The sequence below is a fragment of the Acromyrmex echinatior genome, chromosome 6 (genome assembly GCF_024713525.1).
Source record: "Acromyrmex echinatior isolate Ae372 chromosome 6, ASM2471352v2, whole genome shotgun sequence".
In the NCBI taxonomy this organism is placed as follows: Eukaryota; Metazoa; Arthropoda; class Insecta; order Hymenoptera; family Formicidae; genus Acromyrmex; species Acromyrmex echinatior.
This window is the reverse complement of record NC_141857.1, coordinates 7,232,693-7,250,942: the sequence shown is the minus strand read 5'-3', so window position 1 is coordinate 7,250,942 and position 18,250 is coordinate 7,232,693. Positions and strand designations below refer to the sequence as shown.

Genomic DNA, 18,250 nt, shown 5'->3' with positions numbered 1-18,250 from the left:
CCTCGTTTCTAGCGAACGCACTCTTATTGCAAGTACAATCCGTTAAACAGCTAACGAGATATCGGTAAGCAAATTAGTCAACAGGCACAGATGCACTATCGTAGGTAATGGCGGCTGTATTACCCCTATTGTATTATCCCCATCGCCATCTGCGCCACCCACAACAAACAGGGTCTACATTAATACGCGTAATTCGATTTTCATCATCCTCTATATAATCGATGTCAAGTGACACGGAGACTCGCGCAAGAATAAAAAAACATTTAAACTGTCTTCTCTTCGAGAGACCATCGTTGCGAAACTCGATATTCTGTCATACGCCATCGATGTGCTGGTGAAAAAAGAAATAATTTTGACTGTTTTTGGTTCGCGATTTAAATGACATTGAAGGTAATCGTATTATCGAAGTAAAAAGGTGAACTGAACGCTTCAAAATGAGTGACGTGAAGAACGGTAAGGATATGGAAGCTACGGTCCAAGATACAAATGATTATGTGCTTCATCTTCCACGTCCGCTCACTCTTGAAGAAAAGAAATATCTATTGACTGTAGAGAGAGGCGATTTGTCTAACGTGAAGAGGCTTCTACAACTTGCAAACAAGAATAAGGTAAATATAGAAATTTTAAAGAAAAATTTAAAGATTAAAATGGAGAAATAAAAAGAAGTTTTGGAATAAATAACCTCGCTGATTTTGCAAAGAAAGAAAAAAATCTATATTTTAATATGAAAAACTACTTTTTCCGAAATTCATAACATTTGCTGAAAATAAAGAATAAAATTTTATTTTGTTTAGTTTTATTAAAATTGACCTTTAATTGTAAATGTCCACGAAATTCTGGAAATAATTCGCGTATAGAAATTATAGCAACAATTTCATAGAGTTAAGATAGAAAGTAAGAAATTTCTCGATATGCTTGAACGTTTTAGGCAAAACAGTTAGACGTAAATTGTGTAGATAGTTTGGGTCGTGGTGCCCTTACACTGGCCATAGAGGCGGAACATTTAGAAATGGTTGAGTTGCTTGTTGTGATGGGAGTTGAAACTAAAGATGCTCTACTTCATGCAATTGATCAGGAATTCGTAGAGGCGGTCGAATTGTTGTTGGAACATGAAGAACTCCTTACGAACCAAATAACTGAAAATTGTGAGTCAAAATTGATTTTCAAGTTATAGTACCTCGCAAGTACAGTATTTCGATTGTCGCCATCGGAAAGAATGGTTTTGCTAAAGTATATAAAAGTTGGACCAGATACAAATCTAAAAACAATTAGGTATGTTATACTATTTACAGTCAAAAGTTTCGAAACATTTTCAAAAATTGACATTTTTGGAATTATTTATTTAGATATCTGTAATAATACATTTTTTACGTTAACAATATTTCTTTCAATCCAATAACAGTTTTTTTAAACCTGAAGAATTATTTTTAAAAAACATTGTTAATAAAATGTTGAGTAAAAATCTCAAAAATGTCAATTTTTTAAAAATCTTTTCCCAATTTTAGCCTCAAGTGTACATTATTATATAAAACAGTCAAACTGATTAATTGGAATATCAAAATCTTATTATTATGCTTGTACTCTTATGTAATTATTTTGATGGTTCAATAAAATTATCATTTACAGATGTGTATTTGCTTAAGTTTTATATACTATAACAAAATTGTTCCTTTTGTGCAAAAATATAATTATAAATATAAATAAACAATTTTATTAAAATAAAATTGCATTAGAATTTATTTGCATTAGAATTATTATTTGTCTTTCGTGTACTTTAATTACAGCCGAAAAGCAGATCATACACAGCTGGCAGAAGGTAGATCCAGCATCAGCCAGATATCCGATGGACATTACACCATTGATGCTCGCGGCACAGCGCAATAATTATGAAATTTTGAAACTTTTACTAGATCGAGGAGCTACTTTGCCGATGCCGCATGACGTGAGGTGTGGCTGTGACGATTGTCTTCAGGCAACCATCGGTGAGAGATATTCTAATAAATTTAGTCCGTCTCCTAATACAGATTTTATAAAATACATGAATTGTCAATAGAAATTGCTGATAGAAGATATAATATAATTAAAATTATATTATATTCTAATTAGAATTACGATTTAGGCGATCCGTTACGTCTGTCATCTACTAGAATTTCCGAATATAAGGCTTTAGCAAGTCCAAGTTTAATAGCTTTGAGCTCAACAGATCCCTTAATGACAGCTTTCCAATTAAGTTGGGAACTTAGGGAACTGGCCATATCGGAACCCGAAAGTAGAGCCGAGTACTTAAAATTACGACGACAGGTAGAAAAGTAAGTTTTTTGTTTCGCAGAATGTGATTATACATTGTATGTAAAATTAAAAATACCAAACATACAGTCATAATTGCTCGTCTCTTTAAATTAACCCTCTGGAGCTGATGGTGGGTTTGCTGGACTTATTCAATTATAAATTTCTTTATCAAAAATATCAAAGAATTTAATTTTCTTTATATTACATCTACAAAGATATAAATTGGATTATTCTTATTAACATATTTTTAGTATTTATTCTTTTTTAAACCAATTATGTCAAACCAGTTACTTTGAATCTGTAAGGTAACAAGCTCGTGTGAGATTATAAAGCAAATTACAGGTTAATGATTTATAACGACCAATTACAAGAAGTAATTATTATATATTGAATTTATTGTCATAATCGTACAAAATGTAAAACGTTTCGACTTACTTAGTTTTTCTCGATTAGTAATATAATTACATCAACGCATTTGTTCTCGAAGACATTACAAATTAACATCTCGTAGAAATGTTAACTTTGACTAATAATCAATAATTCCTATTTATTTATTGTTTCAACATAAATGCTGTATCTCTTCCAAAAGAAAATTTAATATGTCATTTTGATTCCTTGAGATTAAGTTTTTTAATTAATATAAAATGAATATATCTTATAACGTTAGTAACTATGCTATAGATTTTAACGTCAGCTCTGGGGAGTTAATATTATATTCCTTGAAAAAAAAAAAGGTACTGAAATTTTTTGACTTTTCAATAAGTCTAGCTTTTACATATATACTGATAAAACATTTAATTTTTTATTACTTTCTTTATTTTCATATTACTTTATTATATACTTGATTCTTTTAAGAGTACAGAAACGTTGATTCTGCTAATGTTAATCAAGAATTATAATTGTTCCGAACAGATTCGCTGTCGATTTATTGCAATACGTTCGGACCACCACGGAACTAGATACCATCTTAAATTACGATCCAGAAGAAGAAAATGCCATACTTAGCAAACAACTGGCTCGTCTGGAGCAAGCTATAGAGTATAAGCAAAAAAGATTCGTCTCGCATTCTCACGTTCAGCAGCTCTTGGCAGCTATCTGGTAAGTCAAGGACTCTATCTCATACAGCACAGATATCTAAGGAATGGTCTAAAAACATCTAGAAAACATCCTAAGGATTTTTCCAGAATACTTCTTTAAAAAAAATGTGCTGCATGAGATAGGGATGTTTCATATACAAAAGACATAATTTGTAAAATGAATTTAAAAACACTTTTGAATATCTTATCCTATCCAAAGGTACGAAGGGGTTCCCGGATTTCGAAGAATGTCAACTCTGCAAAGAGTCGGCATTCTTGCAAAGACAGCGGTTCTATTTCCATTTTATTGTATCATGTACTATCTAATGCCGGAATCAAAAACGGGACAGCTTATGCGAAGACCTTTTATGAAATTCTTGGTTCACGCGTCATCCTATTTATTCTTTTTGTGTAAGCTACATTATAGCTTTAAAACCTTATATTATAAAACAGACAAGACTTGAATGTTGAAATAATAATATCAGTGACATTATCTAACCAACAGCTAACATATTACGTATTTGTCTGTAGTTGTACTCATGCTGGTATCGCAGCGTGCAGAAGTGGAAATCGTTAGACTCCTGGGTAGCCAGGAAATGAAGAGAAATCTCGAGGCTTATTTGGCTCGGCAGAGAGGCGCGGCCCCTACCCCTCTTGAAGGTATTGTTGTGCTGTATGTTTTTGGATTCATATGGGAAGAGACGAGAGAGGTATGCAGAACATCTATAATTTCTTCTAAATATGTTTTCTGTATGAAAGGACAATTTTGCTAAAGTATCTAATGAAGTAGAAATTTAGATACAAATCTGAAAATATTTTCGTTGGACCATTAAAATAATTAAGAAATTCAAGCACAATAATCAATACTGCAAAAGGCTTTGATATTTTAACAATCATCTTGGATGTCGTATATAATTATTTTAATAATTTCTACAAAATTATTTTCAGATCTATATCTAAATTTTTAAACAAAGGAGATGAAATTAGGCTGTAAAAACATATAATATATATGTATATATATATATATATATATATATATATAATTTTTTTATTAAATATAAATTAAAAAACAATTAAACATTTCGACCCTATATTTTGATATGTATGTTATTTGAATGTGATAATTTGTTTGCATGTAATCATTTAAATATTAGAATCGATTGTATTTACTGAAAAGATGATTCAAAAATAGGAATGTTAACTATGTAAAATTTAATTGTTTTTAAATTTATATATATATATATATGCACATTCAAAATGTTGGCTTTTAGTTGTAATTCTTTGATTTAAATTTTTAAATACTTTAGCAAAACCATACTTCCTGTGTATATTTGTCTAACAATAGGCCGTGATGCATGATTTAACAAATTTCGCAGGTTTACATAAACGGTTTGAAGAGCTATTTGCGGGACATGTGGAACTTTATCGACTTTACCAGAAATACGCTCTATATGGCAACCGGCATCCTTAGACTCGCAGCTTATCTTCAACAGCGTGCAGAGATACGAATGGACCCATCGGCCGCGCTAATATCAAGAGAAAATTGGAGCGATTTCGATCCGCAACTGATTGCGGAGGGTCTCTTTGCGGCTGCAAATGTCTTCAGTGCTTTAAAAATTGTTCATCTCTTCAGCATTAATCCACATCTAGGACCGCTTCAGGTATTGATGACAATAATGTTTTATTTAATATCGATAGGATTAACCCTTTGAGAAAGGGAAGTTAATAAAGGAGTTAGTTTTAGAAAATGGTAGACTCAACGAAAATATTTTTTCACAACTGCCATGTTAGGCAATCTACCATTTTAAATTTTGAATTTTTTATTTCAGAATCAAAAAAATCATCTAAAAAATCATCAAGTTTCATGAAAATTGAGCTAGTAATTTCTGAAATATAACAAGAGCAATTATAATTGCTGCCCGTCCGCAAAGGGTTACTCCTGATACTGTAATATATAATATAATTATTAATAACTTTTTTATATTGATACTTTATATCAACGAGAATTGCAATTTCTGTTTTAGATATCGTTAGGCAGAATGGTAATCGACATCGTAAAATTCTTTTTTATTTACACCTTAGTGTTATTCGCTTTCGCTTGCGGCTTGAATCAGTTGCTGTGGTACTTTGCGGAACTAGAGAGGCAGAAGTGTTACAGAGGAATATCGGATCCCTCGTGGGATGCCGGCAGTGACGCCTGTTTAAGATGGAGAAGGTGAGAATAATCGAATTACCAGACAAAATGAGAAACGTATGTTTGTATCTTTCCTTTCAAATTAATCTTCAGCCTAATAATCATGAGAAAAATAACAGATTGTACCGTAAATTATTTATTAAAGCTACAACTTTTGTCACATATATATAATAAATATTTGGTTTTGTGCAGTATATTTCTAAAGCACGTTATCCTTAAAAAACGAAATGACTGTAATTTTGATTTTGATTTGAAAAAATGAAAATTTAATTTAATTTTTCTAATGTATTGTTTTATTTATTTTAATGTATTTACTTGTTTTTAACATAATACAAATGTTCTACAAATGTTTTAATTATTCCTCGTGCAAAATGTTTTCAGATTCAGTAATCTGTTCGAATCGTGTCAGAGTCTTTTCTGGGCCAGTTTCGGTATGATTGGCATCGAAAGCTTCGAACTCACTGGTACGTCCACATGTGTAATTTAAAACTCTATTTAATATCAACTATAAAAATGAACCTTTTCCTTAAAATTAATACCTTGTCAGTAAAAGTAATGTACGTTATTATTTTGTAGTCAACAATGTACATTATTATTGTACGTTATCATTTTTAGGAATCAAGTCATATACTCGATTCTGGGGCTTATTGATGTTTGGGTCATATTCCGTGATCAACGTGATTGTCCTGCTAAATCTGTTGATAGCTATGATGAGTAACAGCTACGCTGTTATTGAGGTAAAGGTTCGACTCGAACGATATTTGTGATGTGAATTAATAATCTCGTCAACAGAAGCATTGTCGCAATAGGAACATTCTGATACGGAGTGGAAATTTGCAAGAACAAAGTTATGGATGAGTTACTTCGAAGACAGCGGAACTCTTCCGCCACCTTTCAATATCTTCCCACCACCGAAATTGCTTTTTCGATTGTTCGGCCTGCAGAAGAAACGTATCGGTAGACATTGTAGTCAACGTCGACGTGCACGCGAATATAAGTAAACTGTCTTTGAATTGCTTCATTCGAAAATAAAATAATAATATAATGTAAAAGTTTTAAATGCTCAGAAAATATTCCTTGGAATTTTGTAGAATTTTTATGTCTCATTCCATAATTTTTGAAGAAAAATCATAAAATCTAAAGAAGTTCAAGATACTTATTCATAAATTTACATAAATTTAAATATAGCAAATTTTTTAAAATATTATGAAAGAATTGTTTAGAAAGAATTAAGCTAGGGCTTAATTAATTTTCATAGTTAATATTAAATATAACTCTTCAATAATTTAATCATTGTTGTTCTGCAGACGATAGGATATGACAGCATAATAATGGCGTGAGTTATATATGTTTTCTATCAATTATATAGATACGGTACAGTCATGAGAGCTTTGATATGGCGCTACGTTGTAAATGCACACAGCGAACACGAAATGGAACCTGTCACCGAAGATGATGTTCACGAACTTAAGTCCGATTTATCATCATGGAGATGCGAACTTCTGGACATCTTGCACAGAAATGGCATGAACATTGGTGACATCGACATAAAGGAAAAAAGTAAGCAATTTAGCAAATAACAAACAAGATAAACTTAACGCAAAATTTATGTTCATCAAGGATTATATTACAATTCATATTGACTGTCACTGTTCTTTTGAAACTAGCTATACTGGGTAAGAAGATGAAGGTGTGGGAGAGAAGACTCATGAAAGACTTCCAAGTAGCAGGTCCTGTAAATCCAGCTGATGTCGATCTTCAAGAAGAGATAGCTCTTCAGCAACCTCAAGACGAGAATAACGTTGAGAGATGGAAGAGAATCGCCAGATTAGCCGTATTAACTTCGGCTGAACATCGTTGGAATCAAGTACGATCTTTATTATTTCATTAAAAAACCGATGGTAGTCGGTTAAACTTATAAGCTTCTCGTCGTGATTTTTTAAGGTGGTGAAAAATGTAATTAAAAGCTCTCAAATCGGCAAAAGCTGCAGCAAAGCGTCACTACAGAATCAGCAGAGTTTAAAGAGAGCCATGGAGGAAGCAAAACGTTTGACTCAAAAGAGCCCACTACCGCCAGAAGTGCCGGTTGAATTGCCAGAAACTACTGCAGCGACGATACTACATGTATTACACGAAATAGTTGATGATAATGGTGCTAAAACAGGACTCGGAAAAGACAAAACTCCAGAACCGATTAGAAACGGCATTGGTTCTCAACCATTTGAATTAATTCTTCAGGTATTAAATCAATAATTAACGGTATATATAAAAACATTCTGATAAACGTAAAATAATTTATTAAGCAATAATTTATTAATAATTTATTAATTTATTAGACAATTTAATAGAGATTCTAAATAATAAAAGTAAAACTTCATAAGAGTGATTTCATCGATTTCAACGATCTTGACACAGGTTTTAGCAATCGCTGATTGTTGCATATTTATTAAAAAGTAACAAATGAAGTTAATACCTACTGGAGGTCACTCAGGGTCATGACCTTGACCTCATATATGTCATTGTCATGGTTATTAAAATCGATAAGATAATCGTCCTTAATATGCAATTTTATCCAAAAATGTTTTAGACCAAATCTACATCCTCAGTCGATTTCGTTGACGAAAAAACAACGAAGGCTACTGCACCGTTATTACCACTTCGTTCATCACCACCACGAGTAATCAAAAGGAAGGCATCTACTCAACTCGGTACTCAATCACAATTATTTAACTTTTTTATATTTGAATATAAACTACATTATAAACTGTATTAACATTACTCATATTCATCATAAAAACAGAAAATTTTTAGTTAAAAAATTATATTCCCTTATAAAGTAATACTTAATATTTAATTTAGTCATATAACATGCCAGCAAATATCAACTGATACATGCATAACAGTATAACTATGTACATGTGTTATAATTATATTACTGAGAAATTATAACTAACAGTTATATTGGTGAGATTACTTTATTTATGATACTTATTGCTAATAGTATTCTGTTTTTCCTTCAGGCCAATTATCAACTTCTGCTCAATCCACGGTTACTCAATCTTCGACGTCAACAAATGCTACTTCCGTTGTCCCTATGATATCCGTTACGACTGCTGCAACTTCCACAACAGATACAGCACTTATGACTGCTGTGACTACTGCTACAATAATTACGCCTGTGAAAACTGCAAATACTTATGCTAAACCCATCGCTATTACCACTACTGCTACTACTACTTCTATTACTACTACTACTACTAGCACTACTACTGCTGCCAAACTTGTTGCTACTTCTACTACTACTGCAAAATCCACCGTTACTGCTACCATCTCTGTTGCTACAAGAACTTCTTCTAATTCTCCTATAGAAAATCAAAGCAAATCCGCTGTCGCATTTATGGGTGTACCTCCAACCAACACTAAAGATGGAAGCAGTTCGATCAGAGCACGGCCGAAAGTTTCACATAGTCCTAAACTTTCGATTATCCCGTCATTAACAGTTACCTCAAGCTCAGACGATAATAAAAATGATGATCGAGAAAAACTGGTAAGCATTACATCGCGTAGTAAATCGAGAGGAGGATGGCTTTAAGCCAAGAAGTAATCATTTCAAAAGAGACAGCAATAAGATTCTCACAATTAGAGTCGATATAAAAATCTATTGTAACTTGGGTCAAAAATTTAGAAATTAGAAAAATTTAGAATTATCCCACATTTTTCTCAAAATTTTAAGGTCATACGAGGAATTACTTCTAGAGAGGATTGTAAAAGCATTTTCATTAAATTATTTTATTTAAAAAGATACAGATATTATAAACATTCTTACATATTTGTCAATATTTGTATTTGTAAAGAGAAATAAAGGAACAGAACTTACATAGATAAAGTACTGTATATATTTATTCTCTCGTCTATAAATACATTCTATCCCTGTGTACGGCGCTATTAATTGCATGCTTACGACAAGTTCATAGATGTAATATAATTGTACAATATAATAATTATATGATAATTAACATGGGCGTTATCTTACTATAATTGCGATTCATATGAATAAGTTCAATGTATTTCAATTGACAAATAATACGAGTCTAAAAGAATATCTAAAAGATCAGGATGTTTGTGTTGTCTAAATAACAATTTAAATGCTATAAATATGCAAAATTTATTTATAATAATAATATTTAAATTCCATAAAAGTAGTCATCTGATTCGAAGACTCAACCGAAGACTTAACTCGTGCAGAGCATTTTGTCAAAATGATGCAATTCAAGCAACTTGCACGACTTTAGTCAGCGGATCCTTCTGTGCTGAATTAATCTTATCGCCTAAGGATAAAGCCATACCTTGGCTCTTGGCTCTGATACGAATATGGCCGACCACTGGCGCATCAGGTTTATTCAATGGTTTCTCGATAGATAAATTCGCCAATGCATCCTCACCGAATATCGATTTAGCATACATATTTGCAGCCATAAATCCACATTGTCCTGAAAGAGCCTGTAAAAAAAATAATAACAATTTTTTAAATAGCAATGCTATTTTAATGCAAAATTAATCTAATAAAAAATCAAATATACCTTTTCTGGCGTAAGACAACGCATATTTGTGGATTTCAGCAAATGTGCAAGATATTCTCTCAAGTCAGACAGAGTCGTATTAACAGAAACTTTATTCTCCCATTCAAATTCGGCCCACATTTGGCGGAATTCCGTGTCAGTGCACGTCGCAGGCACTATATAATCCATAATATCGATATGTATATCGTTAAGAACAACTACGCTTCTGTCAGAGCCTGCTCCTGATACATCATAAACTGTAAATAAAAAAGAATAACTATGTAATTTTTGTCTTTTGAAACAGGCAACAATTTGTTGCAATTTTTCAATAGTATATAAATTTCACACTCACCAATATTTCCAAAAATAATTCCGTTCTCCGTAGATGTGACTTTCACATTTGCCTTGATACTAGCGAAATCCCTAGGCGCAAGTACGACAGGTTGCGGTCTCTCCACTAATTTCAAATCGCCCAAAGTAGCCAATTCCAATGTACAATTCTGCAAAGTGTCTTCCGTTTGATTGACTATCAGCACGTCCAGCACGATGTCATATTGATTAACATGCACCAAGGCCTCTGCATAAACTGGATCCGAGAAACCAGTGAGTTGAATGACTTTGCTCAAGGCACTCGGAGTTTCTCCGCTGGTGCCAGGTCGTCCTGCTACAGCTGCGCTAAGACTTTGCTCGAACATATCACCAGCTCCACCAGCCAGATCGGATCCTCGGCTCAATTGCAAGAACTGAATTGCGTCATCGACTTGGACAATACTGCCCGGTTTTTCCTTAGCCTTTTGATTTTGCGAGTCCTCTTCCGCCTTTGCAGTCAACATTCTACCGAGTGCATCGCGACATCCTTCGGTGAAGACCTTCTGTACGAGAGGTGTTGGACAAGCAAGAGATCTGAGGCACAGGGAAACTCTCTCCGCGTCATCGTGTGTCATTGCTTTGCAGGGAAGACCTGAACGGCCCAATTGCAATACACTGGACATTACAAACATTGCTTCTGCTTGCAATCTATTGCTTTTTTGGATGTTGGTTTCAAGTATCTTATAACGGAGAGCTAATTTTGCCAATGTGGTAGCCAAGGACGCACCAATAAAAAAATCGCCTTCCATCATATATTGCACTAATGCCGGTCGCTTTTCTTCCTTTTTCCCTATTAATTCAAACGTATATACTAACACACAATAGATGCATTCCGTTTTATGTTTATTTAAAATTGCATTCAAAATTAATATTATAAAATTTTAATGAGCGCATTCAAGCCGGACAAAGCAGTTAGCCTGCTTGCCGAACGATTGAATGTGATTGGTTAGATCTATAAGTGACAACCAATCATATTCATTTACTTGGCGAGCAGGCTAGTCGCTTTGTCAACTTAAACATGCCCATTCAGAACATTCAAATTTATTTTCTAAAAAAAAACTTCATTTCTTGTGCAAATGAAGAATTTTATGTAAAAATAAGAGTTACTTACGTGAAGATGCAGCACTGAAAGCACTTTGAGTCGCATAAGTACCATCAGATGTTACGAGTTGCGCAGGTGCAGCCTGCGAATTACCATCTTCGGACTTTTCGCCAGCTTGACGTTTGTTTTCTGCTTCGAGTAACGGCAACTCGCCTAATGCTGCTCGTACACGACTCATCACAGCTTCTATGTCTTCTTTTGATGTGGCATATTCGCCGAGTATCCAAAGTGCAGCTCTGTGTACTTTTACGGATCGTATATGAGGGAATACCTAATTTATCAAAATCAAAATTAATTTCTGAGTTTTGCCAACCATATTTTTTACTGAACTATTGCATACACACTTCCAACAATTTCTCGATAATCAATGGTCTGAGATTCTCGAATCTTTGAATAGCTTCACGAATAAATACAAGAAGATCCGTAGCTGCTGCTTCGTTGCTTTCCGATAGAAAATCGGTCAAAACCGGAATGACGGTAACAGCAACATCCGCGAATTTCATGGAACATGTATGGAGAGTTCGTATCAAGAGCTGGCGATATCTGCCAGCATCTTCATGCTCTCCACCAGCTGTCCTAAGAACTTCCTTCTTCAAAAGCTGGACCATTTCTTCAATCGTACGAGTTGTAACCAAATCCATGGCTAGAGCTAAGGTTTTTGTCCTGACTTCCAAGGCTGGTGATCCTATTAATAGATATCAATAATAATATTGTTGTTAATAATGTAAAAATTCCAAAAAATATCTTATTATCATTAATATAATACCTAAAACGCGGAGTATATCCATTACAAGATCTTGTAGCACTCTTTCGTATACAGGACTGTCTTTCATCGCAATTAACCGATCCAGTACGATAAGTTTGACATTGTTGTCACTCTCCTTGACAACCAATTCGATGTAGCAAGAAGCCGCGGCTTTGATCGCGGTTGGCGCACTGGAAAGAGTCACCAGCGTGCCGGCTGCTTCGTAACGTACAGCAGCGCTAGGTGAATTTAGCAAACTATAAATACATCTGATAAAACGTGCTCTTTCCGATGGATTTGCAAGACAAACCTAGAAGAGAAAAATTATATCAATAATAGACAAATATATGGATCGTGCATTAAATATAACGCATTTTATTTATACCTTATATATTAATTCAACAATGACCAATTGTAGTATATCTCCAAAACTCGGCACTTGATCGAGGCACGCAGCTAAATATGCGAGAGCTTTACTCTGATCGGCGTGCAGCAACATCAAGAATGCGTTTCTTCTACATGACATATCTTGTTCCCCTTCCAGATACTTTGCAATCAAGTCTGGAGCATCCGGTATGAGAAATTCAAAATTTCTGTATATAGTAAAAATAGCGAGCACTGCATTACGTCTGACATAAGAGTGTCTGTGCTCCAAACAAGCAGTTATTGCCGGCATCAGTGGTTCTAGAAGTTCTGGCTCCTTTAATTTGCACAAAAATCTGCAAATTTAATCCGTAACAAAAATACACTACTTTTAGTGACATTAAAAAAATATAAGTTCTTAAAAAGTCTAAATTTTTCGTTATTAGTTTTATTTTCTTTAAAAATTTGTCAAGTTCAATTATATATATTCTTAATTTATGGTATAAGAGGCTGATTGAAAAAATAAATAAAATATTAATTTATTACTTCCAAATCTTGTTAGATTTAAACGCACTGATATTTTTTTTCAGAAAACAGTATTTTTTAAACTGAAAAACCTTCCTTTTTCTTTTAACTCTCTCAAAATAAATTTTTTGTAAATCTTTATATTATCAATATCATATACAGAAATTTTAAAATTTTCAACTATATAAAATATTGCAATATATTTGAATTCTTAGTATAAATATATAGTACAATAATTAGCCTACATGAATAAAAAACAAAACTTAACAATAAAATTGTAAAACCAAATTATTGCAAATCATTATAATATTTAAAAATTAAGAAGTCCCAGGATCACTAGTATCCCAAATCCATAAATTTTTACAGATTTTTACAGATTTTTAATATTTACAGATTTCCAGCATATTAAGAGTTTTTTAATAGATGCCTCTTGAGCTTCAAAATTTAATTGTGATATTTCAGTAGTTTAGCTGCATTTTTAAATCCGATAAAATTTTGGGACGCAGTTCAAAATGATTACAAATACGGTATACATACACACGCACGCAAATATATACACCAGGCACACACACACACACACACACACACGCGCGCGCGCGCGCGCGCGCACACATATAATATTGGGTCATCTAAAAACCGCGGATACTTTTTAGATGACCCAATATATATATATATATATATACACACACACCAGACCTATCTAATTTGAACTCCGAAGTCAAAATACAAAGCCATCGACGCAAAAAAATTCAATTTGTAGGTAAGATTTCGGGGGCATCACTCAGATGCATATCAACATTTTACAGTCCCCAAAATCTTACACTGAATTTTTTTGCATTGATGGCTTTGCGTTTTATCTCTGGAGTTTAAATTGAATATACCTGATATATACATACATACTATATATGAATTCACAATGAATTGTTTAAGCAAAGATCCGGCTTTAACTGTTTTGGCCATTCCTATTTCTTATTGGTTGTGTTCCCACATAGATAGTTTAATAAAATTCTTATTGTATATACATTTTATCGACAAAAAGGTATCAAATTTAATTTAAATTCTGTTATATCTTATATCAGCATTGATGGTACATATATATAATAAAATCCGCTAACATGAGAATAAATTGTTGGCAAAACCATGCAAAGCTTGTCGAAAGCAAATTAATGATTAAAATTTTGCTTGATTTTTGCTGGTTATATAAACAGTTTTGCTGACAAATGAGTTTATTGCTGATTTCAGATTTATCACCAAATTTGAACAAGTTTCATGTCAACTTGATAACAATTTGCTATCAACAATTTGTATATTGGGATAATATCAACACTGTCGTTAATAGTTATAGAATTGGAATACTAGACCCATATATTCCTATTATGGGTTAATATTAATTATATACAATGACATCTACAACTTGACTTGCATTCGTTTATATTCTTACCTGAGAGTGGATCCTCTAACAAATTCATTGGGATGCTGCAAGTCTTTCCTATATGCATCACATACTAGGATCATTTCCTGTAACAGCTTGCCATCGGCAGAGGTTTTTGGCACAATCTCCCAGAATATTAGCAATAGTTTCTTGATGGTATGATTCTGCAGAGGCAGAACAAACCTAATGATTGTCATTAGGAGTCCTGGCAATCGTTCACCACTTAAGATCATATGAATCGTTTTCTTGAGCGCATCAATTTTCGTCTGGACACTACCCTTCTCAAGATCCTGCTTCAACTGGAGTTCATTGAGTGGTTCTGTGTCGGTAGGGATGTTTATCAGAGTGTAACATGGTTGCTCGGTTATCGTGCTCATTTTCTTAGCTGTTTGTAACACCGTACTGAGAAGTAAGTTATCTTAAGATCTGCGAAAAAGATCGAAATTTTAATAACATCATTAATTTTTCCACAAATAATTCTATGTGTGAAGTAAAAACGGATAAGTGAAGTTTAAGGTTATGTATCTGCATCCTAGCACATTGTATGGATTATTCGTATCGAAACGTGATACGAGACGTTTACAAACAATGAATTAGGTACATACCTAAAATCAGAGCTGAGAAAAACGCGTACAAATAAGAACCTGTCAAAGTTTACTGACATTTAGATTCATATAGAAGTAGAGAGAACCGATATACGTGTCATATCGTCATATGCATGATGGAAGGGATAAGATAACATGGTGGCCACAGTTTAAGGCTAGTATTACATTTGTCGTATGAGAAAGTATTTCAAGCCTATTGATTGGCTGCAGGAAAAAGAACTTGTCGGATTTTTTATCCTATAGCTAATCAATGAACTTAAAAACTTTGTCGTACGACAAATGTAATACTAGCCTAAAGGTACGTTCACACCTTAACAGTAAAATAAAAAAGCAGCAGCCAATCAGAACTCGCGCTGGAAGTAAGCAGTAGATAGAGTGGGTATGAAAAGAATAAACCAATTAATCAGAAGTCGCCATTTCCAACTTTTATTTATAACGCAATTCCTCGTCCTAACCTCTTCTTTTACTAACTTTGTCTTCTTCTAACTAACAATTAAACTATAAATGGCGCCAATCAACATTAGGCACATGCACTGAGACAAATTTTTTCATGCATCTGAAACAAATCGTTTACCCACTCTAGCAGTAGAGTATATAAGGTACGATCAACGCGATGCTGCAAACGCTTTGAAGCGTTTTTTAATTGGTCAGTTTGTAAAATTCTTTCTTCTAATTGGTCCATCAAATGCTTCAAAGCATTTGTAGCGAGACTTTGACCATAGTCTTATATTAGGTGCGGTCGAGTTGCCGCTACAAATTTTTTGATTGATTAATTAGTAAAATTCTTTTTTCCGATTTTTTTTGGTTAATCAAATGCTTTATAGTGACAACTCTACCACACTCATTATATCAGATGGGGCGCCTCAAATGGGGCGCTTACTGATTGGCTGATAGCGGCCACTCATTTGCAAACCCATTTGCAAACCCTTCTCTAATAATAGGACTCTAGTAAGCAGTATATATAAAAGCTGAAAATGTCAATTACCAGTCACAGAGATATTTTATTTATATACATAATATACATAAAAGAAAGACATTTAAATAAATTTAGTTGCACAATTTTATATATTAATATCTAAATTTATGATGCCGTGTACATTAATTAAACAGAACTTACTATAAATACATAGTTATAATGTTCTAAGACGGATAAAAGTCTGATGATTAAAAACACTGTTATTATCGTATTCTTCTTTCTTTGCACGTGTCTCGCTGTTTTAATCGCGTACAAATGTTTTCAATACCAAGATCGATGAATGTTGTCAGATCGTACATCAGAGAGCTCACGTTTAATAAGCGAGTATGTCGTACTTTTTACAGAAGGCATTTTGAACATTTTCTTTTCTTTAATTCATTATAGGCAACGTATAATCAGTCGATGTATAGTTGCTGTTAGCAACTATGTATAGTTTCTTTATTATAGGCAATGAATAGTGTTAAAAAAAAAAAAGATATTTTTTGTAACGAATGTTTTAATCATTTAATCCATAATAACGCAACTGCAAACAATTAAAGTTAATGCAAAATCAGACGTTCCCACTATCTTTATTTATCAACTGTTTAGAATACCTAAAAGTGATTACGTGCCTTTGCAAATATGTACTGTTATAAGCGAGTCTTACTGATAAATACATTTTTTTGTATATTAAACTCTATTTTTTACATCCTCGTTTCTTACAAACCTTTTTCTATGTTTCAATTTTAATTATTGTATATTTTTTTAATCTTTAAAATAAATCAATTACGTAAAATATAGAAAAAAATTTTCTTTAAAGCGCCTGAATCAGATATTGACTCGTGTTATGTTAGATCCCTTTTCCAGGAGCGAACTGAGATGCTTGTACTCGAATTATTCTTGAACAATAATTGTTATAAATAATGAAAAAAATGTTCTCTCTAAAACAGTAAATGGAAAGATCGACACGTATCAAAACAGACTTGTTCATTCTTATTGTTTTACCTTCCCTTCGTTGGAAAAAGAATTGATCTGAAACTTTTTCGTTTTTTCATTATTTCCTCTAAGATTGTCGGACTCTCTCACTTCATATTGCTGACTCTCATTCCTTACATGCAACAATTATTTTTTATCACGTAAGGATCTAGACATAATGAAAAGCACAAATAATAGAAACAGAAAATAACACATGGACAATATACATGTAATACTTCAACCAGAAATTGACGTGCATTGATACATGGTTTCCGATAAAGTGAAATCATGCCTGTGTGTTATTTCCTATGTATGCTTTTTGTATCTGGACCCTAAGAATGCAATTTCAACGTCGTGCAAAGTATTTCATCGTATGCTCGTATCAATTAATGCCCACGCAGCAATGAGGTAAGAGACCATTTATTACACTCACCAGATTATTGCATGACCATACTAATATGATAGTGCCGCAAAAAAACTCACGTTAAGTCGGTTGTAATTAACAAATAATCTACTATTTGTCATGCACATATTATTTAGTCCTCAAATATACATTTCTCGTGCATTTGGAAAAAGTATAATGTTACTATGAAAAAATATATGTTGAGTTAGAAAGGTTTGTAGTGCTTCAAAATTCAAATAGCTGCAATTTTAAAATAGTTGTTATAATTAAAATAGCTATTATTAAAAATTAACAAAATTTAAATTTTAATGTAGAGATTTGAGAATTTAGAAACTCTACTTTCGAAAGATTACTATATCTTTTGAGTTTCTGTGACTTTGATAATTTCTATAGAAAATTACGACTTGAACAAAATAAAAAAATTTTCTTTTCACTTTGTGAGCCTATTATGTGCCTAAAAAAAGTTACAAAGTTTTCCATTTTCTAACAAAATGAATAATTAAAATTTTCTCTACAAAATTGTTTTTTAATGTTCTTAAGATTTTTGTTATTAAGTTATCACGGATTAAATAAAACGAGTCTTTTGACTTTGATTGATCATGCACTCCATTAAAAATCATCGTAATTTAAAAAAACAGATTCTTAAAGCTGAACTTTA

At 32.9% G+C, this 18,250-nt stretch overlaps 2 protein-coding genes across 2 annotated transcripts; one reads left to right on the top strand and one right to left on the bottom strand.

The window, feature by feature from the left end:
• The first annotated feature begins 268 nt into the window (after positions 1-268).
• trpl (transient receptor potential-like) lies at positions 269-9,445 on the top strand. The gene is made up of 17 exons (XM_011069399.2): positions 269-608; positions 929-1,145; positions 1,785-1,982; positions 2,120-2,309; positions 3,202-3,387; positions 3,586-3,776; positions 3,897-4,075; positions 4,742-5,026; positions 5,390-5,580; positions 5,941-6,023; positions 6,175-6,296; positions 6,369-6,556; positions 6,929-7,119; positions 7,227-7,426; positions 7,504-7,797; positions 8,147-8,267; positions 8,580-9,445. The coding sequence occupies exons 1-17, from the start codon at positions 435-437 to the stop codon at positions 9,149-9,151; spliced, it is 3,582 nt and encodes a 1,193-aa protein (XP_011067701.1). The 5' UTR covers positions 269-434; the 3' UTR covers positions 9,152-9,445.
• On the bottom strand, positions 9,333-15,408 carry betaCOP (coatomer subunit beta). Its single transcript, XM_011069400.2, has 9 exons — positions 15,260-15,408; positions 14,664-15,080; positions 12,720-13,053; positions 12,356-12,644; positions 11,934-12,274; positions 11,599-11,860; positions 10,471-11,277; positions 10,140-10,375; positions 9,333-10,059 (listed from the first exon to the last, which is right to left on the bottom strand). Exons 2-9 carry the CDS (start codon positions 15,029-15,031, stop codon positions 9,829-9,831), a joined length of 2,868 nt encoding a protein of 955 aa, XP_011067702.1. The 5' UTR covers positions 15,032-15,080; positions 15,260-15,408; the 3' UTR covers positions 9,333-9,828.
• Between the last annotated feature and the right edge of the window lie 2,842 nt (positions 15,409-18,250).

Bases quoted from the DNA above. Each gene is read 5' to 3' on its own strand.
- trpl (XM_011069399.2), top strand. From the start codon at position 435: ATGAGTGACGTGAAGAACGGTAAGGATATGGAAGCTACGGTCCAAGAT. The intron at 6,557-6,928 runs GTAAACTGTCTT...TCAATTATATAG, and splicing joins CGACGTGCACGCGAATATAA to ATACGGTACAGTCATGAGAG. The intron at 7,798-8,146 runs GTATTAAATCAA...AAAATGTTTTAG, and splicing joins CATTTGAATTAATTCTTCAG to ACCAAATCTACATCCTCAGT.
- betaCOP (XM_011069400.2), bottom strand. From the start codon at position 15,031: ATGAGCACGATAACCGAGCAACCATGTTACACTCTGATAAACATCCCT. The intron at 13,054-14,663 runs GTAAGAATATAA...TTAAATTTGCAG, and splicing joins GTTAGAGGATCCACTCTCAG to ATTTTTGTGCAAATTAAAGG. The intron at 10,376-10,470 runs GTGAGTGTGAAA...TTTTATTTACAG, and splicing joins AATTATTTTTGGAAATATTG to TTTATGATGTATCAGGAGCA.